General features: G+C 43.3%; 1 protein-coding gene across 3 annotated transcripts; it reads left to right on the top strand.

The window, feature by feature from the left end:
- Window positions 1-617: 617 nt before the first annotated feature.
- LOC308125052 (ubiquitin carboxyl-terminal hydrolase 22) lies at window positions 618-24,256 on the top strand. 3 transcript variants are annotated; one of them, XM_080488528.1, is made up of 14 exons: window positions 618-1,157; window positions 1,873-1,905; window positions 11,862-11,994; window positions 14,249-14,362; window positions 14,464-14,565; window positions 16,365-16,531; window positions 18,197-18,356; window positions 18,862-18,967; window positions 20,142-20,300; window positions 21,213-21,339; window positions 22,450-22,541; window positions 22,895-22,957; window positions 23,347-23,496; window positions 23,582-24,256. In XM_080488528.1, exons 1-14 carry the CDS (start codon window positions 1,038-1,040, stop codon window positions 23,622-23,624), a joined length of 1,569 nt encoding a protein of 522 aa, XP_080344654.1. In that variant the 5' UTR covers window positions 618-1,037; the 3' UTR covers window positions 23,625-24,256. The 3 variants fall into 3 exon arrangements, with proteins under 3 accessions (XP_080344654.1, XP_080344655.1, XP_080344656.1); XM_080488529.1 differs by lacking the exon at window positions 1,873-1,905 and having other exon boundaries at window positions 676-1,157; XM_080488530.1 differs by lacking the exons at window positions 618-1,157; window positions 1,873-1,905 and adding an exon at window positions 4,652-4,805.

The raw sequence follows: 24,256 nt of genomic DNA, 5'->3' as shown, positions 1-24,256 counted from the left end.
ATTTCTAATTCCTTCGTGTATTCACGGTTTCTATTGAGTCACGTTGACTTTAAATTGGACTTTTGAATAGTTCATCACTAACTACACACGTACACCTCTTATCCACTAGGTGGTAGGCTTTCATTGGTCATTCCAATAGGGTAGCATTCGCAACAAATAATGCCACCCAGTTAAGTGTGCGTATTTTCTTTAACTTTTGGGTTTAACTGTCTATTTTCACTCTTTTATCCTCACATTTTTAAATAAACTGTAAACATAATTCCACTTTTGCTAAAATATTACGATAGAACGATAGAAGTATTTCTACTGTAAAATACGTGCTAGTGGAAGACGACATGTTTTAAAAACACCACTAAAAGTTGAAACGATAATAATAATAATTTAAAAAAGCGCAATACGGATGTAGTTTACACCATTCAGAATAATATGTTGTGAAAAAAAAGAAAGAAATGGATTTATTGAATATTCCCGACCGCCCTGGGTGGGTGGTGCTTCGGCTAAGAAGACGTCATTGGTGCAGCTGGCGGTTCAAATCTGGTCCCTACCCGCTCTCGCGGACTGCCCCATACAGCAAACCGAGCGCACCCAGCGAGCTCCGGAACGAGCGTGGTGACGTCAGGTCTTTGTGTTGTCAAATCACGGTTGACGCTGGGCGGGCATTGTGAAGCTGTGGCTGAGTGTTAGCAGGCTAACTAGAGAAAGAAAGCTAACTAATCGTGAGAGTGGAAGTGGAGCCAACGTTCAAGGGAAAAGACAACTGTCCAAACAGCTTAGGGGGACTGAAATCTAACAGGAGTGATAAGTCTGTTAGGTGACTCCATGAACAGATTTAGACCGTGTTTGTCAGATGCCCGAGGAGCATTTTTGGATACTACATCGGTTGTCCCATTTCCAAACGGAAACCATTTCTGGACAGACAGTTCGTGCTAGCTTAGCCTAGCTAAGTGAATAATCCAGGAGACTTTTCATTGTCACCGTTTTGAAAAAAAAAAAAACAACAAACAAACAAACAAAACAAACTGAATGTTTTGTCTGTCATGAGTCCGGCCGGGTGCTCCCATGTGAACGGTTATAAGGTGGATAATTGGAAACAAAACCTCCGAGTCATATACCAATGCTTTGTTTGGAGTGGTACTGCTGAGACCAGGAGACGCAAGGTAAAAACACAGGAACTGCAACGTTAGCTTCACACACTAAAAAAAACAAAAAAAGTAGGATGTTTTTTTTTGTTTTGTTTTTGTTAGTTTTTTTAATATGTGGCACAGACACACACGTAACCGTTATGTCTCACATGAAGCACAATCACTGAACGTGTTTTTTTGGAGAGAATTCCGCTAATTTGTGAAACAGTTTCCAGCACCACGGGTTAGCCTGCTAGGGCTTCACCGGCAAGTTAGCTCAGGACGGCTGTGCTTGGTCAACGGCAACTCTTCATTTATCGACTGAAGTTACGAATATTCAAGCTTTTTGTGTCAAGGATCAAGCGTTAGGGTGCTTAAAGTTTGGATTATTTCTTTTTTTGTTTTGTTTTTTTTAAGGAGAGAGTTGTAGCTACAGGCTAGCGTTACCATAGCAAATGGACCCATTGTGTGTCTCCACACATTAGCATTTCTCTCTTGAACATCCCAGGTCAATGTTGTTTCATCATTTTGAACGCCCGGGCTTGACTTGATTGTCTTTTTGGGGTTTATCCCACATCTGCTCTCCCCAGTGTGATCATATCTGGGTTGTGTTGCAGCCCCCCCCCCCCCCCCCCCCCCTTTTTATTTTTTTTATTTTCTCTGATTTGTATTCTGATGTGCAACATTGAGAACAAGTATAAACTCCTTTTTTCTGAACGTCCTACGTTTTTATGTCGTTGTGGTAAAATAGGTGCTTCAGAGTGATGCAGCATGGACAGAGCTGGTGAGTTGATGCTTATCCTACTCCTCATCTTCACTGACATAATGCAGGTAGTCCTGATGAATAAGAGCTGGCTTGCTTTCTCTCTCTCCCCTCCTGCTCACCCACCCGCCTCAATGCCTCCTCATTTAATGGACTGAATATTAGATGTAAAACAAAGTGGCTGGGGGAGTCGTCCCCCGTTCTCCTGTGATGCGCCATTCGAGCCAGATGGATAGGTTTAGTTCAGTTACATTGTGAGTTTGCCGAGGTAAATGACAATCTATATTTCAACCCGACGTGAGACACTGCAACTATTTTATTAGCAACTAATGGTTTCATCTGTTTAGCTTTCTCTTTCTCACACCACCTGATAATATTGCAGTCAACAGGACCTCAGTCTGTCTGTCGTAATGAAAAAAAAAAAAAAAAAACACATGTTAGAGGTGCTTTGATTTGTTTATTTATTAACTTGCAATGTTCTCGCCAAGCCCCTCACTGTGATTAGCAAATCTGGCTCCTTCCTGACTTATTGGAAAAACATAGCAGTGTCATTTCTGAAAGTGTCTCATGAACATTCCTGCCAAACTTGCAGTAAATTTCCCAAAAAATCCAAAATAATTACTTCCATAATCCTCGACCACAGCTACAAATGAACTCTGGAGATACTCGTCGCGTCTCTGTGATTTCGTGGTAAAGTTTGTACTGAAACATCATGGTGTGTTCCACATACTAATCCTGTAAGCGCTTATAGTCATCGTCGACAGGATTACTTGTTTTTCTTTCGTTTGTTTGATTTTTACATTTTATCTGACATTTTGATCATGGCTGCTAAACTATGAAGTTTTTAAATACAATGGCAGCTATTGCTGCCTTTTTATCTATACAAATCTATGTTAAACAGAAGATAGAGAACATTTGTAGCAGCATTAAAGAGAAAAGGGAAATGCTTCTCCTTTGTTATTGATTTCATAACTGAAGCTCTACATAAACATGTAAATCGCCCCTACAAAGTCATCATGTTCCATTTCTAAAGACATCTGTAAAGGGACTAGTATAACAACTAGCACTCAAAGTCAGGATTAGTTAAGATGGATCATCCTTTTAGCTTTGCACGTTGTGTAACAGCTGTCTAACATCTTTTGATGGAGGCACAGGTGACTGATGAAGAAGATGACAGCAGCTTGCTGGAGTGTTCTCCATATTGCCTCACTGCAGTCCAGGGTAAATGGATTTTAGCAGGACTATTGTGCCTCATTTGCTCCTCAGTGTAAATAATGTGACATGCAGAGGAGCTGTGGCGCTGCTCTGCTGCTACACAGGCAGCGTGTGCTCATGAGGTGAGCTGAGGAACTCGTATTGGTTGTTCAGCCTCCAGTTATGAAACACCAGCAACATGGAAGTTGGGACTCTTTAATATGGTGAAATACATTGATGAGGCTGGCATCTGTCCTCGCTTTTGTTTGTGACTAGATGACAGTGGCATTGAGGTGGAAGTCTGAATGGCTGATTGGACAGCACTTCATCACTGCACTGCTTACTCCATATTCAACAGTGGCATTGGCGAGTACACAGCAAATGAAGAGATCCTCCTTTATGCTTTGTGTGGAGTCAAGTCATTGTCGTTCACTGGCTCGCCTTAATTAGCCGGTGCCTTGTGTCCCCAAATGCGCTTGTTCCCCTCCTGTTTTTTTTTTTTTTTTTTTTTTCTCCCCTCATTTCTCCTTTTCCTTTTCTGCAGCCTGTCCTCATCAGCCTTCCTGCAGGCTCTCATCCTATCCACCTGAAGCTAGAATCAATTCTCAGCCGATGTGCAGGAAGAGAGGTGGAAAAGCTGTCTGTCACATGCTCACGCACAGGCAGAAACTCAGACGGGCAGCGACTTCTCGACAAGTGTGACTTAAAATCCACTGTATCTCATTTTAGTTGATCCAGAAGAATATTAAGTGCTGCAGAGCTGACAGATTTTTCTAAGCCAACCCAGAAGTTAGCAACAGTCTGGTCCCTCCCGAAAAAGCCAGGAGGATTTTACTGTTGCGTTTTGGATGAACATGAGTTTGTTTTATGTACTAAAACCGTTCAGACAGGAAAAACAAAAACACACACAAAAACAAAAACAATCACAGCTCGATGCCACCTTTTATGATTTTTCCAACTTGGTCACTAACATCAGAGTGAAATGAACCGGCTGTTTTAAAGCAGTCTTTCTTCATAGCAAAATCACACAAATACTATAAGTTGACCAATCCTAAAGTGTGAGTTAGAATAGCCTGCAGTTACACATATAAACACAAAAGCAGCAAAGGCTGACTTGTCCATGATGACGTACTGTCCACTGTCGGGGTCACGATTGTATTTTTTTGGCCCCTGGTGAGTAACTGCAATCTTTGAGACACTAAATGCTTGAACGTAACGGATTTACTGGTGTACGACAGGGTGTAGAATAAGAACAAAAATCGAATCCATTAGTTACATTTTTGTTAATTCGCAGACGGAGATAAAAGAATCAAAAGTGTAATAAACGCTGAAACTTATTCCACCACTAGTTATAATTCTTGCTGCACTTTACTAGTTGGAATACCTTATTTACCAAACACACAAATGCAAGTTGTTAAATTCATATTGTGCAGTTCATTGCAGCCGCTTCTGGAAGTGACATACCACCTTCAGCTTCTGGCTTGCTGGTAATGAGGCTTCAATTCAGACAGATTCGGATTATCAGATTTTCTTTCATGTGTCTCTGCTTGATTGTTATTTGTTCTGGTCAAAGGAGCTACAGGCCATCAGCATTCATTAAAAGGTGTTGATTGGTTGTGCCAGATCACCGAGGATCCCATCCAGCATGTATGGAAACACAACATGAGCGAGTTTTGCCTTTGATAAGTGATGAGCTGGGTCACAGATGCACGCTCGACGATGTTCATGTGAGAGACTTTCCTGTTTCCTTTTTCATTCCTGACCTTGTTTTAAGCAACTGAATTAGTTTTCTTTTCTTTGAATTAAACTTTAACTGCCCAACTCCAGTCATATTCATAATTCATGAAATTGTGAATAGCTGTGATGTTGGACGGCGATGGTGAATATTCATGAAGGGTCTGTTTGTTTGAGGGGGTGTTCCATGGAGCAGAATGGACTCCATTTACTATTTCAGTGGACTAAAACCCTTCCATAATGAAGAACTGTGTCATGCAGTTAAACCTGAGCTTGTTACCTGAAGCTGTGTGGAAAGCAGGGTGGGTGAGGTTGGCAAACTGTCCAGCTATAGCTGCTTTGAAGAATTTGCTGTCAGTCTGATTAAAGGAGTCGGGGTCATGATTAGAGTGGAATGAACTTGACTTTTAATTTCTCATTTCAATAAATCATGTATGATCAGGTGAGGCGTAGCCCCTTTCCTTCCCATAAGCACAAACCCCATTTTGCTTGTGATGAGGGGACATGTAAAAGAATGCACTAGATGAAGTTGGGAATTTCATTGGTAGGAAAATAGATATATGTTGTCAAAAAAATCATGCATCTGCATTGCTCCTTCCCCCCGAACCCCCCCCCCCTTTTTTTTTTTTCTTTTTTCAAATTCACACACATGCATGCACTCACACAGATGTAATGAAGCTCAGCCCCTCCCAAAGAGGAGTTGAATCCCGAGCTATGAGCGGATCTCGTTGTCAGATCTGCCTCCATCACATCACAGGCCCCGCTCCCTGACTCATCAGCATACGTTTGTAGCACCAGGATCTATTCCTACAGACTCTTCATATCTCTGCTCCTTCCTCTCCTGCACTCACTCCCATGCTGCTGCTTCCTCCATTTTCTTGCTCTCTGTATTTTTTTCCAATTTTAAACCCCTTTCAGTTCAATTCTTCTTAACCAGTTGATCAAAGTAGTGTGAAAAAAACTAAAGCATGTGTTATTTTACTTATTGGTGGTTCATCTGGCACAGGAAATTTTCTTACAAGTAGTTTCCCTTTTAGTATGGTTTACATCAGAATCTATGGCTATTCTCTATATTCCCCCTTTTAACTCTTCCCATCCTCTCCTTTTTTTTTTTTCCTCATCCCACTCGCTGTTAGAAAACATTCTGCGGCTTTGGCGATGTTGGTTTCTGGCCGTCATCCAGGCCTATTTCTTCCAAGTCTGGCTCCCCGTTACTCCTTCAGCCTTGTCTAATGTGGCTTTTGGTCTGTCAGTCACTGCGGCTGTGGCTCAGTGATTCAGACTAAACAAAGGGCAGAAGGTCTGTGAACTCCTCCCAGAGTAATCGTGAGCCTGGTGTGTCACCTTGTGTCCCTTTCGTACGATTTTTGCCTCCAAATTTCTCGGCCACAGGAAATTCTATTCAGCCTCTTATCGCAGAGTGATGGACTTGCCGTCTTTCTTTCTACTGCATCACTAAATTTGCTTAGTTTTGAGGATATACAAGTGTGATATAAACCAGACTGTTTGCTCGTGGGTTGTTTGCTCCATAAGGCTGGGAATTGGACTGTATAATGTACAACGGTTCTAGCAGCTATGGGAGAGGAGACGTACAAAAACACACAAGAAGTAGAAGCTCTTATCTTTTTATTGATTTGTAGTTCATCTTGGAAGCTTTCACTTTGGGGTTTTGCTTTGTTGAATAAGAGCCTGACTGCGTTTTGAATTAGCTCACCTCTCTCAGCTCATTGAAAGCTCTACCTCGACCAATTCCCTCATCCATTGTCCATCTCTTCTTTGCCCCACTTCAACAAGTAAACATGCTTCTCAGTCGACAGTCTTTGGAAAGACATCCCTGCCACAATAACATGCTGGTCGTGGCCTGATCCAGCCAATGAGGCGGCGGTCCAGCCCTCCCTTCGAACCACCATCTGGCTAATGATCTGTCAGTCATTCTCTCACCGCAGACCAAGCCCAGAACTTTGAGGCAATCAATCTCTTTTAGTGTGGACACGCTATTGTTTAATCCTTGCATCCAAAGGGCAGCTTTTCTTAGGCATTCTGCTTGAAAAACCTGGTCAGTCTTTGTGAGAGGGATGGAGATTGTTGCACTGCATCTTTAACGATAACTTCTTTGTTTGGCTTGCTTTGTAAAAATCTCCACATCTTTGTAAAAGCGCCACCTTGATTCTGTTCAGTAGATTTTAGTATCGGTAATATTAAGTTGTTGCTGTGGGGGTTAACAAAGAATTAAACATAATCTAATGAGATCTGACTCCTTGGAAGGACATTCAGAAGCTGTGTGGAGTGGGTGGTCGTCACATGAGCTGTCCCCACAGGTCATGTGTATGAGTAGATTAAATGTGGGTTACTTTGGCGGAGCAGCATGGTTGTGGGCATATGGTAGCTGCAAGGTTTGACAAATGATCACACAGCCTTTTGTTAACCATGGGCATAGACTGATAACCATCTGTGCAGACAAATGCGGCTGTGTGTGTGTTTGTCTAGAGTTTTTTTTTTATTGCCCTGCTCAGCCTGATGAAGTGAATGAAGGTTAGCTTGACACTTTGAGGCTTTCTCTTATGATTCACAATTACCTTTTGAGGCAGCGTGGCTCCTCCCCAAGCCTGTGTGTTTTGCAGTATATCCTCACAAGTCTCTCTGAATAAAACAAATTCAAGGCCAGGTTGTGGCATAAACCAACTTTTTTTCCCATGTTGGTTTTATTTCTGTTCCTGGAGATGTCACGAAGCTCGACTCCACGGGTTGGGGCTTAGGCTTTAACTATAATGTCCTTATAGTGGTGTGTGACAGTATGAGGCTAAACTACACACACCAGAAATCCCTCATGTCTCCTGCAACTCAGACTCATTTGTATGAGGTGCAAATACATTGTTAGGTAGAAAAGCGCACACCATGTCATCATTGACAGTGTGAAGGAGATGTGAAGAGCTGATGGACAGATATGAATAAGATAGTAGAATGCGTTTCGATTTGTGTCCCTCTCCAGGGCAGCTTCTCAGAGTTGATGCTCAGGAGGTGGGGGGTTGGGGGGGGGGGGGGGGGGGGGGACGACGACGACAACATCATCCTGCCAAGGCACTGACAGGCTGCACCCCCACAGGGTCAGTCAGCAGCACGGCTCTGGAGTATCAGCAGCAGTTTTCCTCTCGAGCGTTCTCCGGCTTGTTGTTATCAAATATAGAATCCAAGAGGACTGTGTGTATATGTGCGTGTATGTGTCACTCTTGTGAGTGTAAATTTGATTTGAGGGAAATTCTGCATGTGCTTTTAGGCATATTTAGTGAAAGTATTATTCGTTTTGTTGATATAAGAGTGTGTGTGTTGAGGGGCTTGCATGGGCTTATGAGCATCAGGCAGCATGGTGAGTCACTGTTCTCATCTAGCCGGGCTCTCTGCTCCATATTGACTCTTCCCCCTCCCCTCCGCGCTCGCTGCTTTGCAGCAGCCGGAGCGTGCTCAGTGGAGCCAAACGTTTGTCCACATCATAATTGTCTTTGCCATTCTCTCTCATCAGTCACAGCTCATCACATTACTGCTTATGTTTGAATATATGAATGCATTAACCTAAATGCTGAAGGGAGAATAATGCCGGCAGATTGGGAGAATGAAAGCGGAGAAAGCAAAGCGTCAGGTTTAGATATCGCGAAAACGTTGGAAGAGGATCATTGTTAGCTCACGGCTTCAATAGACCCCACGAAGGGTTAATCGCTATCTACCTGTCTCGTTAACGATGCATTTGAGACCTAATCTTTCAGCCGTTGCCATTCAGAATCTGCTGTCCAATCAATCAACAGCTCTGTACCTTAATGGGTCTTTCCCCTGCACACAGAGTGCCGTCCAACTGGCCTCAGAGAGCACATCCCAGATGGGAGATGCAGCCTTGCGCAGCATGAACATGAGCTGGCTACCTGTCTAACACTTGTTTCAGTCATTTGAGCCATCGGTTGATCAATAGCTGATCTTATACAACATTGCTCAGGGTGCTGTGAGATGCAGGACTGCTGACAATGAGGAATGGACTGCCTGTGAAAACCATAGTTGGGGGGGGGGGTTATTAATTTTGTCATGGCCCAGTAAAGTAGCATTGTAGTACTTCAGGGTGAAGAAGAGGGCAAGGCGTGGCAAAGGGAGGGTTCTTGTTTTTGACTTGGAGGAATGTATCACAAACTGAGGATGTCTTATTGTGGAGTTTTAGAAAAACTGTAGATCTTCTGTCTGCCACTCATCATTTACCCCTTTTGGAAAATCTCCCCCTCTCTGATGTGGCGCTTCCCCCTTCTCTGACACACCATTTCAGAGCTTGATCGCCAGCATAGCAGACCAGTGTGAATGAAAACAGAGCTTAGTGTCTGTGCCCCCGAGTATCAGCTCGACTGCAATGTCATCACAATCCAGCCCATGCCTGCTAATGCTCAGCCACAACACAGACCTGACGGGGAGTGGTGCTGCCGCGCTCTGTGGCGCTGCAGGGTAACATGGATTTACTCTGCTGTCTCACCTGACCTGCGTATCACATGACACCGGCCAGTGACTGAGTGAAAATTGAATAGTTTGTCTTTTTTTTTTTTTTTTTTTCTTTTCTTTTCAGGTGTTCCCAACAATAGAGCTCTGCATGAACCTGTTATTTCAATCTTGCACCCACTCCTACAGTTTTTTTGACCATTACCGCCCACTCTCTGCAGGAGTGAGACGAGATTCAGGTCTCCATGCAACCGTTTTTTTTTTTCTTTCTCTTTGAAAATCACTCTGCCCTCTCCTGCAGGGGAAGTGAAGCAGCACTGTTGGTATCATTGTCAGTATGTCTAAACACGGCACAGCCTTGGGGGAGAAAGCTTTCTTATCTCTCCAACATATTTGAACAAAATAATTCAACATATTCTCCTTAAAAGGATAAATGGCTGCAGCAGAACTGTTTGGTAACAACATACAGTAAATAATTCTACAATGCTAAGACCATTGTTCAAATAATTCCTTGACTGTAAACATGTGTTGGAGGATAAACTGACAGTTTTCAATTCACTTTTGTCATTTAGACTGTGTCATTAATATTACTAAGAAAGGACGCCTTTAATAGCTGTATTATAATAAAATTCCATTGTTGCGTATTCTGTGTCATCCAACAATAGGGACGTGAAACTGAGTGGCACAACTCTATTTTTTATTGCTGTCAAACAATGAACTCAGGTTACACTATTGTATCTCTTTCGTCAGAAGTTGGCAATCGGCAGACAATAGTGTATAGAGGGCAGCCGAGTTCACATCCAGTAACTTAAGTCATTTAGGAGCGTGAGAGCCTAATCTCACAAACGACTCTCACACATTGTACTAGAAAGTGTCAACTAGTGAAACGCTCCAGTCGATGGTTTGTTTTTCACCATATTGGATCTTTACCTGCTTCATGGCTCCTCTGTCTCGGTCGTCTCTGTGTGAGTGGGCGAGTCATGGCGGCGGGTCTGCACCTTGAAAGATTAGATTGCTCTCTATCCTCACCCTCGTCTCTGATTTAATTTCTCCCTTTCAAAGCAGGCATACAGATGACTTTCTGCTACACTTTAATCGTCTTGGAAAAAAGAAAAAAAAAGTCATTCACCTCTAAAAGGTTGATGTTATAATTGATTTTGGTGTATGGATTCTTCAATGCTGCTTTGGATAAAAGCCAACTCACAGTGGAGAACAGTCCCATTTAAAATGACCCAGCTTTATTGAATTTATGCAACTTCCTTTCATTCACTATTATTCCACATTCTGGAAAATACTTAAATGTTAAATGTACCTCGTTTGCGAATGGTGCTATGTCATATATTTTCTATGCTTACACAGACCATCTGTCCCATATATGTGATTCATTTATTTTATTTTTTTTAATACCACTGAGGTCATTCGCTTCAAAGTCACCGATAGTTTTACAATGGAATCAACCCGGAAATCGTATTTGCAGGGGGGGGTTCATTGTATAACTGCTTTGAGAGAGCCTCAGGACCACATTGTCTGACTTTGGCCGCCTCGGTTGGAAGATGGGTAATCCTGCACCGGTTTTTGATCGTAGCTTAAAATCTGTGGGATTATATCGTACAGTGAGAGGGGTTTCTGAATGGCCATTGTCACACAAACAGCCTGAGGTCATTTTCTGGCACTGTCAGAAATGTTTCTCCATTATTGAGAGGCTACTACTTCAAGCCTATAATATAAACGCAACATGAGAATCAAAGCAAATTCATAGTTTGCAGATTCCCAAGGAGAAACGATGCTCATATCTGTCCATAATCCCTGTTTCATGTTTGATTCTTGGTTCACCTCACTTATTTATTCAAAGGCTTGGGATGTTTGTAGGTGATGTACTGTACATGATAACCTTCTTATTCAGTACTGACTCCACTTCGCACAGTGTGCCCAGTAAAAACACATAAAACTGCCAAAATCGCACAGTCTGTACAAACTTTGAGGTCCTGGGGTGCACAAATGTGCTCATGTGTGGAAACTGTATTAATATTTGTTCCCAGAATTAGCAATAATATCTTCCAGTTTCTCTGGTCACCTCTGAGTCTTGTCATCAAACCAATCACTCACACACACACGTGTGTGTGTGTGTGTGTGTGTGTGTGTGTGTGTGTGTGTGTGTGTGTGTGTGTGTGTGTGTGTGTGTGTGTGTGTGTGTGTGTGTGTGTGTGTGTGTGTGTGTGTGTGTGTGTGTGTGTGTGTTTCTCTCTCTCGCACAGACTCTGCTTGGCTCTTCCAGTGTGCCTGCCAAGCATTAAATCCCATCATGCCCCGAATCTGTTAGAGAGCCAAAGATTTGCTGGGGAAATATGTTGTTCAGTTGCATTCGAGTTGTCAACAGGACCCGTAATCTTTAGTGTGACTTCTTACCAGGTTTATTCAAGAACCCTGTCCTCTGAAATGTTTGTGCGATGCCCTGAAAGATGGAAATCTAATTCAGCTGGCACCGGGTTATACACTGTACCTGCGCTACTCTACTATGGTGAGCATTTTTCTTACAGTGTGTTTTCTCCCCCCCCCCCAACCCCTGTTTGGTTCTGTATTTCTAGGCCAAGTCGTGTATCTGTCACATGTGTGGCGCCCACCTCAACCGGCTCCACTCTTGTCTCTACTGCGTCTTTTTCGGCTGTTTTACGAAGAAGCACATTCACGAGCACGCGAAAAACAAGAGACACAATCTAGGTAAGCCACCTGGTTGAGATGGTGTTATGGAGTGTTTGTGTTTCCTTTTTCAGAAGGTGACCAGATGTTACGTCTACAATGCCTATTGTGTTCAACTCATTCTCCAGATGTTTGTCATATTGAAAAGCTTTAATAAGAGAAATACTTTAAACATAATACATGGGGTTTTTATTGAATAACTGTCATGTTTAGTAACTATAAAGTCTTAATTTTCATAACTTATTGGAAGGTCCAAAGCTGTTTTCGAACAGATAGTTTTTCTATGTCCATCTTTGCAACAGTCTGCATCAGTGAAGGTTCTTTGGTTTTATATGTAGAAGTACAAAGGGTTAAGGTAACACTTAAGCTTGTAGTATGCTGAGTTATCTAATAAACTTAAAAAAGATTCACTCATCTGCTTTCTGGAAGTCATTCAAGCGAACACAATGTGCATTTCCGTTGCAAGCAAGTCACGAAACTATCCAAACAATATCTTTAGAAGATTTCTTTCCTGCCTCAGCATTCCTATTAATTGCATATGATAATAATAATTACATGTATCCATCATTATTTCAAGTTTAGACCTTGTGAGTTTGAGGGCTCCAGGTTCATATCCTGGCTGCGGTAGGAAACACCTCTGGGTTAAAAACAAGTCCAGCCGACAGGTGCAATGATAGGCGACGCCTGTTAAAGGGAGGAGCTGAAAACACACTTCCTTGATGAATATGAATAGAACCCTGTCTTATCACCTGTTCATGTGTTTGAATTGTTGTCATGTCCCACTGGAACAAGTTATCGTGATCTCATTGAGATTTCTTGAATAAATAGAGAAGGAAGTTGTCAAAATTAACTTTGTTAGTTGAGCTATAAGCATTTTTTCAGAAGCGAATCTTCCTCTCCCTGTGGCTTGTTAGTATTATAATGGGAATTCCCTAGCCAAACCCCTCCAGGATGTAGCAGGGGATTGGTAGTTTTTTTCTTTTTTTTTTTTTACTAATCCGCAGCTACCAGGAAGTCTGGAGTCATTCTTACATGGTAATGATGCAAAATAAGACATAAGTGGCACTAATGAACAAGATTGTGATATTACCCTGATGAGGACAGCTAAATATGGAAACCGTGGAGACAGTAGTGCGGCTTGGTCGTTTTCTTAATGGCTTTAATTAATTAAAATGTATTTCAACAGTTTGGTTACACACACACACTTTCACACAGAGTGCGGGGCTGCAGTGTTAATTAGCTTTGAGCTTTCCACGGGAGCCTCCCTGACAATAGCACTCTGTTCATGTCTAATCAAATTAATACAAACTCCCCTGTCTGAGAGACAGAAAGCTCCCATTACAGGGCTCCCTTCACATCTTTTTCACTTCCTGTCCTGAGCAGGCAGCCTCGCTCTCAGGACTCCTTTCATATCGTCCTCTCATCCCATTTTCTGTCTGCCTCATTGTTTGGCCCCTTTTCTAGCTTCCCTTTTTTCTTCCCAAGTCATCGTCATTTCTTTCTTTGCTCTTGTCCTTTGCTCAGCTGAACAAGACTAATATTAATTCCTTCCCATCGTGTGCGTAGTACTTGCAGTTTATATCTTCTGCCCTACGCTTCCATTTGTGGCGATCAGTCTGTTTCAAGTATTTTTGTAATCCACTATAATTTTATGTATTTACCTGCAGTTACAAGTAAATTACACTCATCACAAATAAGATTATAACTGAATGAGTAGAACAGTACCTGTTATTGAACATTTTGAACACTGACTGACGGCGTTTGATAAGAATTAAATTGACTTGGTCTCCAAATTGGTGTCCATAAAACCAACAGAAAACGACGCCGCTGTGACGACGAGCTACGAATTACCAGTCAGATTTTCTGCATGACCTGCTCACTTTTCGAGTGTGGGTAGCACCAAAAACGGGAAAAAAAAATGTCCGGTTAAGCTAAAAATAGGTTGTCACGGCAACAGAGCAGAGGTATTGTTGCCGTGGAGTTTGAGAATGGAAGAAGGTGGGCTGCATTAGAGGGAATGTGGGGGTGGGGGTGTAAAACACACTTATACCATCAGTGTTCCCCTCACATCCATGTGATTGTCTATAACACGATGAAATGGTCACGTCCCACAATGAGTGAATGTTCGGAGGAAGCTCTTATCCTGAACATGCTGGTCCTGCCAAGTGACGTTGGCCAGTAAAGTGAAACCTAATGTCGATTACTGTCCTGGAAAAATCTATTTGTAAATTTAGTGCAATCTCTCTTTCTCCCTCCCTTTCTTTTCTGTTTCCAGCAATAGACTTATTATACGGTGGAATATATTGTTTTGTGTGTCAAGACTACATATACGACAAAGACATGGAGCAGATTGCCAAAGAGGAGCAGAGGAAAGCCTGGAAATTGCAAGGTAGAGCTTCGTGTTTTCTGAGAAATTCAAGAGGATTCTGAAGCAGGGCCACCTGGTGTCTCATTATTGTCATTTTGTGGTTTTTTTTTTTTTATTTACAGGCATTGGGGAGAAATACACAACATGGGAGCCAACGAAGAGGGAGCTAGAGTTATTACGACACAATCCAAAGCGAAGGAAAATCACTACAAACTGTACCATAGGTGGGCTGTTTAGACTTCATGTCTATAAGCGGCTCAGCTCTTCGTCTTCAGTGTGTATGTGTGTGCGTGTGCATATGTGTGTACATGTGCCTAAGGGGCAGCTTTTCCTAGGGTCACTCATGCATTTAAGTGGGATACCCAAGGTTAACAGGAGCGGGCACCCCTACAGGCGAAGTGAGAGGCAGAACACAGTGTTCCCGCTCTGATACATGCACACCACAATGGGCCTGAATTTGTCTGTCGCTCTTCCAAAAATGTTTCCCCTCTGTTCTGTTTCTCCTCTGTTAGCTGTCGCTTTGTTTTCCTCCCGCTCTCTTTATTGTGTCTCTAAATTTGCCCGTGTACCGAATCACCCCGTCTTGCTGCGTCCTGTGTCCCGCCGTCCCTCACTCGTCTGTATCTCCTGAAACTTGGTCGGTCGCCATGATCGGCCATTGGACTGTGTGTTTTCATGTGAATGTGTGCACTCCAGGGCCAGTCTGAGGTATTTAAGCTCTTGCTGAGCGCTCTCTTCCAGAACCAAACCTTGCTCAATTGGATTAGACCCAAGACCTCGCTGCGTCTCACCTGTTCTACCGTGCCGACGGTGGAAGTCTTTTGCTTTCTGGCTTGAAATGAAGTCAGCTTTGGGATTCTTTCTGGGATCCACACAGTTATGCTGGCAGCCTTGACCCAACACAATACTGTTAACTTTGCAGCTCCAAAAAGATTAAAATTGTTTTTTTTAATTTTCTTTTAATGTATCTTTCCATTTGATATTTTATAGATATCAATGCATTATTTTCAACCCCAGGGTTCACTATAGTGTCTTTATTAAAGTCACACCACTAGATCTATGCTTAAAAAAACAAACTCAGAACCAAGCATTTGAAATATAAAAAAACAGTAAAAAGGACACATTTAGAGCACAGCCCGGTCTCATCAAGCTGAAACAAATGCATTAAAACATTGTTTGATCTGTTTGCTATAGTTACCTCGATCATTCTTCAATAATGACACAATTCAAAGAACATATCTGGACAAATGCTGATTCTTGCTGTCCATGTTAATCCCTAGTGTTTGATGATTTAATCTCTGGTGAGCCGTAGATCAGGACAACTGTATAAAACCATTTCCAAAGCTTTGAGGTTTCCCAGGAGCACAGCGGTTCCATAATTGACAGCTTCACGAGTCCTCTGATAATACAATCATCCCTGCAGCATTCCATCAGTCAAGGCCTGGTAGTAAACAAAATAGATGGATGGCATTGTCAAGTAAAGACATAACAGCCCACATGGGGTTGGCCAATCATCTTTAAGACCTTGGGAACATGAGGTCACATATTTTATTGGCTGATTGGATGGACAAAAGTATTTTTGCAAACTTCCAGCACTGCCTTCCTCCCAGCACAGTGGATGACACTCAAAACAGGAAAATCCCTGGTTTAAATGTGTGCTTGGGGGACCTTTCTGGGTGGAGTTTTATGTTCTTGCTATACTCCGGTTTCCTCCTATTTGTCGGTGACTTGCCAGTAGCTGTGAATGTGTATGTTTGTCTCTTTGCCCTGTGGATAATAGAGATAAATGATGTCTTAAACTGATTTGTCTGTCGTCATATCAATGTTTTAGGTGAGGCTCTTTTGGCTTCCTGTCCTTAGAAATGTTTTGTTCGACTCCATTATGGAAATAAGCCGCAGGTAATTCTTCATTCCAGGTGACAGAATATGATCATGATGTTGATGCGGATGTAGACGAATCTGAATGAGAATCATTCGTACCATTTCCATGGCCTCATGCTTGTCTTTTTCTCCTTCACTACAGGTTTACGAGGGTTAATAAACCTGGGCAACACATGTTTCATGAACTGTATCGTCCAGGCTCTAACACACACACCACTGCTGCGGGACTTCTTTCTTTCGGACAGACACAAGTGTGAGATGCAATCAAACTCCTGTCTGGTGTGTGAGATGTCGCAGCTCTTTCAGGAGGTACGGTGTCCAGGTTCCACGGTTTTATCTCCGATCATTAGATTAATGAATCCCTAAAAGGAAAAAAACAGAATTGTACTTGTTTGTATAACAAGCATGCGATAGAAAATGTTTCCTCGGAGAGTAACCCGCCGCAGAAGGCTGAGTCACTGTTGCGCTCTTTTGTTCAGTCCAGAGAGAGAGAGGCAGAGGGGAGGGAGAAGTCTTGCCTGTGAGGAATGTCTCGAGCTAAACGAATAAACACAATGCAGAAATTCTACCTTTACTGAAGCTGATCAACTCAGCGCAGATTATGTCGCAGAGCCATTTATAGTCTCTCCCACTTCCATGCTACAAAAGTCCGTTGTTTGTTAACAAACTCATCAAGTGAAAGTGTTATATAATGGCTGCCTGGTCGGCTCCCACACTGCCTCGCTTTCTTCTTCCACCCTCTCACTTCTCGGTATATATGAGCCCACAGATGGCAACAGTGTTATAATGTTTAATGAGTTGAGTCATCCCCCACTCCCCACCCAGTGCTCCCCACACACACACACACACACATACACACACACACACACACACACACACACATATGCAGAGCCCTGTCCGGTCTCAATCGGCTGAAGTGTTCTGCCACATAACGCATGGAGAAAGTAATGGCTCACCTCTATCACCCGAAGAGGCAGGCATTGATTGAGTATTCAGCTCTCTCTGAGAGAGAAGATTAAGGGTCATTCGTACAAGAAAAATCAATGAAGATTTCTAACACACAGGGCTATCATGCCTATCATTCTTCTTTTACACAGTCACATCTTGTGGGTAACTGAATCTCGCCGCCCTCACATGATTTTCGAGATTAAAGTGAGACTTCTTCTTGTGTTAAAATATTTTGTTTGGCAGCCACTTTCAAACTGCCAAAAATGGAAGAGTTACACAAAAGAGTCTGTAAGATTAAAAAGAGAGAGAGAGAGAGAGAGATGTCAGCTTGGCATGTTTTTCCCAACACGACTCAATCTGCCTTCAGAGAGAAGTGAAGAGTAAAGCAAGGTGAGTGTGTTGAGGAATGAGAGCGCTCTCCGGCATTAATGAGCTCGAGTTGAAACTCTGTTGTACTGTTTGTACTCAGCCAGTGTTTTCGCTCTCTCTCTCTCTCACTCACTCACTCACTCACTCTCACACACACACACCTGCATTCTTTGACCCTGACCTGGATTGTCATTCACTCCTATTCCCATGGAAACACTGTCTCTGCCATACATAAACGGATGGATAAGTTTCCTCCATACCATCCCCCTATTCAGCCATTTACCCCCTCCCCCCAAGATATGCTGTCATTTGAGCTCCTGCTGTTCACTAGTGTGCTGTAATTAATGTCTGAACACACATCATCAGACCATCAAAACTAACTTGTCTGATCCAAACATTTTCAATCCAATGCTTAGTTTTGCTTTACAAGTACTGCAAGATCTGGAGAACAAGATGCTTTTATTTTTATTATTGACAGTGCACTTGTTGAAGTGTATTATTTATGACCATGAGGGATTTAGCATTAACACGGGTAAAAAATAAAAAATAAAAAAAAAGGATGATAAAACGATGCAGCCAGTGCCGGAACAAATACAATAATCGTCTTTCTTCCTTTCCTTCTCTGCCGCCTCCTCCATCTTCCTTCTCACTTCTCAGTTCTACTCGGGTCACCGTTCACCTCACATTCCCTTCCGGCTGCTGCACCTGGTGTGGACTCACGCACGTCACCTCGCAGGCTACGAGCAGCAGGATGCCCATGAATTCCTCATTGCAGCATTGGATGTACTACACAGGCACTGCAAAGGAGACACGATCAGTAAGCTCCTTTTCAGTCCTCACAGGGACTTTTACAATGGACGCCATGTTTTCCTTACACAAGTGCAGTTTGATTTATTACCTGTGCGTGTAGGGTGGACTCTTAAAGAAAAGCTTTTGTACTACTCAACCACCTTATCTGTTCGAGCTGATTTGAAGAATTATATCCGATATCTGTACAAAGAACAATGCCTTGTTTCAATGGCATTATATGAAGAGGCTGACAGTAGTGTGTATTAAGGGGACAGCAAGGAAGCAGTGTGAGGAATGTCAATAGGCCCTGCAGCAATGCAACAACAGTCTGACTCACCCTCAGACTCAATGGTAAGGCTCGTTGTGATTGGCTGGAGAGAATCCAGAGACTTGTGAGAAGCAGACGGTCACTGCTGCAGGTGAATGGTAAAGTGAGAAAGAGGGCCAGGCGGTCTTTTAGAGGTGCCAAAGAATTACGCTGCTACCTGCGATGCGTGTATGCTTTACACTTTGTATCCTCTGTGCTCCTGCAGGAGACGACAATGGGAAGAAGGCCAACAATCCAAACCACTGTAATTGCATCATCGACCAAATCTTCACTGGGGGCCTCCAATCAGACGTTACTTGTCAAGTTTGCCAGTAAGTTTAGGTCTTCTTTAGTTTGCGTGTTTAATCTGAGTGAAGGAGAATGTAGTGGGACACAATCCACCACTCCCGCTGTTCATTTATTCTGCTGAAGAAAAACCCCTAAACCCTTTTCATCGGAACAACATTTACTTATTCTTCCACCTACTTCTGCCCCCCTCCAATGGCACACTAACCTCTCACTACTGGGCTGATAGATATGGACACCACCCAACCTCTCATAGTTGTTGCACTCCTGGTTGCGTCTTCTCCACTGCTCTCATTCGAAGGCCCGGGTCCCTGCAGAGCAGCTTTAATGGGGGTTGTCTAGACAGCAGCACAATCCAAGCGTTTCCTGCCTGCCCTCTAGAGCTGTCCTGTCACATTAACACGAGCACTCTGCACTGAACCGCAAAGTACCTCGCCCAAAAGAGCAGGCAGGCCAAACACGGCTCTCTGCAACATTACCTGCCTCCCCAGTAAAGATGGAGACCGCTGATGTAGAGTTGGTTCTTGGTAAATCATTATGAGCATAAATCGAACCCCTTAAAAACCATTTAACTGTCTTGTTGAGTGCAGATCACCAGTGGATGAACCCTTAAATAATGAAATACATTACCAAAGGCTTTCCAATAAATGTGCTGGTATTAACAGTGTCGTATTACTGCAAGGTTACTTCTCACCATTACCATGAATACATAGATTTTTGCCGTTGCAGCCGCCCACTGGTTCCTCTGGGGTATTACAACTCTATGACTCATCTAATCAACAGTGATAATGTACGACAGCCCAACCCTGTGCACTTATATTTATGTAAACCCTCTGCATTCTCTACTGGAGGCCTCCATTGTGCTCAGGCTACAGTCCATCACAGTCATTGGGCTATAATAATACAAATTCCCCATGCAAAGCCAATTTTCTCTGATGTAACACTCCATTGAATTGCAAATGGACCTGGAACAACAGTGTGGATATTATGCACACACACACATTCATCTCCCGGCAGGCTTAAACAAAAACATGATCAGAATCTGCAGTGGCTCTGCCAATTTCACCCTATGCATTGCCATCTATGTCATCATCCTTTCCTCATGAGCTGTTGTAAGTGACACGCAAACCCACTCAAATCTACACACTGTTAATTAAACATCATAACTGGCCTCCGTGCTTTTGTTGCGTGTTTTCTTAGCGGGGTTTCCACAACAATAGATCCATTCTGGGACATCAGTCTGGACCTGCCCGGCTCGTCCACGCCCTTCTGGCCCCTCAGTCCTGGAGGAGATGGCAGCACAGTCAATGGAGAGAGCCACCTGTCAGGATCCACCACGCTCACAGACTGCCTGCGCAGGTACAGCAGGAGGACATTTTCACTCTGAACTACGAAAAAAAACCTTTAGGTTGTAGAATGTTGTTAACTCAATCTAGCTTCCTGCATAATGCCACAGAGATCCGTTGCCATTGTCATTGTTGAGTAGTGCTACAATCTTTCTCTGTGGACGATAACCCTGATTGTTGGTGCCATTAGAGAAATTCTGACATTTTTAAAGTTGATGCGGCTTTAAAACGTCGGCTGTTTCTCCCAGTAGTTGTCAAACAAATCCAATTCATCCCTCCGCTTGTACAATGGGTCAAATATGGTGTCTGCCGAGGCACAACAACCTTGTTATCCCTGCTTCTCATCTTCTCCCATCAGCAGGTTGACAGTACAGGTGTGACCTCTCATATCTCCTCCACTGACTCTTCATTCTTGCAATTTCTTTTCTACCACTCCTCATCTTATCCCCCCCCCCCCCTCCACCTAATTCCCTTTTCCCCTGTGAACCCTCTCTCTCTCTCTACCTCTCACATTTGTCTCATCCTCCCTCTCTTTTTCCCCTCTCACCTTCTTTTCCTGCTGAATTTTTTTTTTTTTTTTTTTTTTTTTTCACTGCAGCTCTTCACACACCCCTAGTTGCTGCAGCGAAGCTCTTAAAGGTACAGAGCTGGTTGGTGCAGTTGCCATGGCGATAGAGGCGTTGGCAGTACCAGCACGGCGTTGGGTTGTGTGAATTGACATAGAGAGTGGCTGCACCGAAGCCCTGCAGGCAGGCTTTATTATTCAGGCCTTCAGATATTGACGTTTGACGAAAACCAACACGCACCGAACAGAAGCAGCTTTGTTCCTCACAGTTTGCACCTTCTGTCTATTTCTCCAGGCCAAGTGTCGTCTACTTTTACACATCTTCCTCTCCCCTCTTCTTGATCCATTTCCCCGCTGCAGATTTACGCGACCTGAGCATCTAGGAAGCAGTGCCAAAATCAAGTGTGGCGGTTGCCATAGTTACCAGGAGTCCACCAAACAGCTGACAATGAAGAAGCTCCCCATCGTAGCATGTTTCCATCTCAAAGTGAGTCAGCCTGCGACAATGTGCTGCCAATTATCACTTGGGACATTTTCTCTTGCTGTCTGACAGTTTTATTCTTTAAGTCCTCAATTCAAAACAGCAAATATCTATCCGGGTTCTGATATGTGAATAAATTGATACCACGTCTTTAAACAAGCTGCATTGCACATTAGAATTGGCTGTATTTTATAGGAATAATATCTTTTGATATCCAGTGTGTATAATAGCCTGACGTAAGAGGCAGTTGTGGAGTTTCACTCCTGATGCAAGAGTGAGCTACTGCACTTTACCAAGACGTCCAAAACAAGCACATTCATTTGATAGATATTTGTCAAATCAGCGTGTAAAAAAAAACAACCTCATCAATAGGGCTGTCAGGTGGCTAAACTAATCCTTCAATTTTGAGTTTGCACTCTTGTCTCCTCACGAGAACGTTTATGACTCTAAACTGGAACCAGGTGTGAATGTGAACGTTTGCCCTGTGTTGGACTGGTGGCCTGTCCTGGGTGGATCCTGCCTCCGCTCACTGTCGGCTGGGATCTCCTCCGGCTCACGACTCAAAAAACTGGATGGGTGGATGCCTTATAGTTAGACGCTTGTGGCGTGTGATTTGGTTTGCTCCGTGTGTGTGCGGTGTTACAGTTCAGGGAGGAAGAGTTAAGATTTTGCAGTGACTTTAGCTGTCTGGTGCACTCCCTGTGCGTAGGTGTGTTCATAATTCGGTTTACTTGTCGGTGCATTACCTCCCGCCGCGGTGCACTTCCATGCAGCGTCCCAGTACATGCATGACTGTAGTGACTCACACAGTTCCCCACTGTCCATGTTTTATTTATCTTACACCACTGGAGCCCTATAATGTATTTATGATATTCATGGGAAGAGGCAGCAGAAAGATTGTCTCGGATAAATCCCAACCTTTTATTATGTAGTTATGAATGTGTTGCCGTGTGACAGCCCGAGTGGGGAAAACCCTGCACCTTTACATTTCACTTGCAGCTATTTTTAGTTTGTTGTAATCATCATGCCTGCTGTTTCTAAATGTCTCTTCTCCCACCCCACCCAACCTTTCTTGTCTTTTTCTGCCCCTTCCCCCCATTCTCCTCTCATCTGCAGCGGTTTGAGCACTCTGCGAAACTGCGGAGGAAGATTACTACATATGTTTCCTTCCCTCTAGAGTTGGACATGACGCCCTTCATGGCATCCAGGTGAGGCGCCACTGAAGTTTTTTTTTTTTTTTGATTTTGTAGTATATTTAAGAAGAGTTTCCCACCGTATAGTAGCTTCTAAGTTTGCCTACAAATGGTAAACAAACAACCACATCTGTGCCAAGCAGCTTTATGTGTCAGTAGAACGTGCAGCAGCAGTTTTGTCCCACCCCTGGATGGAGCATCCATTCAGCATCAGACAGGAAAGTAATTAGCAACAAGGCAGAAAAGTGATCTGCTTCTGCAGATTGTGTGATTCTGCCCCCTAGTGGACATGTGTGTCACTGTAACATGTTTACCCTTGCATGTGACATCAAAAATTAATGTGCCTTCCACTTCTTTGTCTTCTACAGTAAAGAGAGCAGAATGAACGGACAGTATCAACAGTCGGTCGACGTATTAAACAACGACAATAAGTGAGTACTGCGCTCCCGATGCACAGCAAACGCCTCACTCTCGACAGTCACAAAGCGTCGCGGGAGGAAGCACAGCAGCACATGCTAATGACCCGAAGCACCCGGCTGTGACTTCCACTAATTAAATAAGTTTGAAGCCTATTAAAAGCGGCTTAGTTCTCTTCATCCATGGCATCTACAATAACTTTCATTTTCCAAGACATTTCCTGGGAATTTACAGTCTTATTGTAAAGATTCACAAAGCTGCTTTCTTCCAGACCCCTAAAGCATGAAAACAACTTCAAGGCTAAAGTAATGTGAATTGAGAGTATAATAGAGCTTTGTTGGATTTTAATGTTGCATTCACACAGAAGGCGTTCATCTGAAGTGTTGGTTGTCTTTTATTTCAGGTATTCCTTGTTTGCGGTGGTCAACCATCAAGGCACATTAGAAAGTGGCCACTACACCAGCTTCATCCGCCAGCACAAAGACCAGTGGTTCAAATGCGATGACGCCATTATTACCAAGGCCAGCATTAAGGATGTACTCGACAGCGAAGGGTAAGGAGGGAAGCCGCACACATTAGCACAGCTGCCCGCTGTACCACGCGAAACCTCAACCCAAAATATGTCTGCTTCTCCTCAGGTATCTCTTATTCTACCATAAACAGTTCCTCGAGTACGAGTAGTGTCTGTGTCCACTGAACATGAAGAACCACTGCTTGTAACGAGAGAGTTCAATGGACTGGGGCAGGACGAAACGCAAACACACAAACCTACCTGAAACTTTTTGACGACCAGTCTACTCTTCTGGCTCAAGGGGAAAGAAGAAAAAAACAAACAAAAAAAACAGAAAGACGTGTAAAATCATGCAACCTTTCAAAAGAGAGAAGAAAAAAAAAAAAAACACGCACTGAGCTACTTCTTGGCATCTACTTGATAAAACTGAATGAAGAGGAGAGGAGGAGGAGGAGGAGGAAGAAGAGTCGGTCTCGGGCAGAGAGGAGAGGCCTCCCACACCTCGCTCTGTCTCCGTTCCCCTTCCTGCTGCTGGGCCAGAGTCTGAGCGTGACTGACGTGCTGATTGGGCACATCTGGATTTTTTCTGACAGTATTCTGACCACCCTCCCCTCCCTAACAAACACAACCCGTTTCTCTCCCATGGTGCTCTCATTTCAACTGACCAAGCATTTAACTTAGTCATGATGGAGGACAGTATGTTGTCATATGCATATAGGACTGAAAGCAAAAAAAAAAAAAATTAAAATTTATATATATATCTGAATCAGTGTATTATGAACTTCGCAAGAACATGTTTAAA

The sequence above is a fragment of the Lipophrys pholis genome (genome assembly GCF_963383615.2).
Source record: "Lipophrys pholis genome assembly, chromosome: 19".
NCBI classification, from domain to species: domain Eukaryota; kingdom Metazoa; phylum Chordata; class Actinopteri; order Blenniiformes; family Blenniidae; genus Lipophrys; species Lipophrys pholis.
Note: the sequence above shows the minus strand (reverse complement) of the source record. Positions and strands in the feature narration are given on the sequence as shown.

Coding starts and splice junctions, on each gene's coding strand:
- LOC308125052 (XM_080488528.1), top strand. CDS start 1,038: ATGAGTCCGGCCGGGTGCTCCCATGTGAACGGTTATAAGGTGGATAAT. Junction 16,532..18,196: donor TGTCGCAGCTCTTTCAGGAG/GTACGGTGTCCA, acceptor CTCACTTCTCAG/TTCTACTCGGGTCACCGTTC. Junction 22,542..22,894: donor ACGCCCTTCATGGCATCCAG/GTGAGGCGCCAC, acceptor TGTCTTCTACAG/TAAAGAGAGCAGAATGAACG.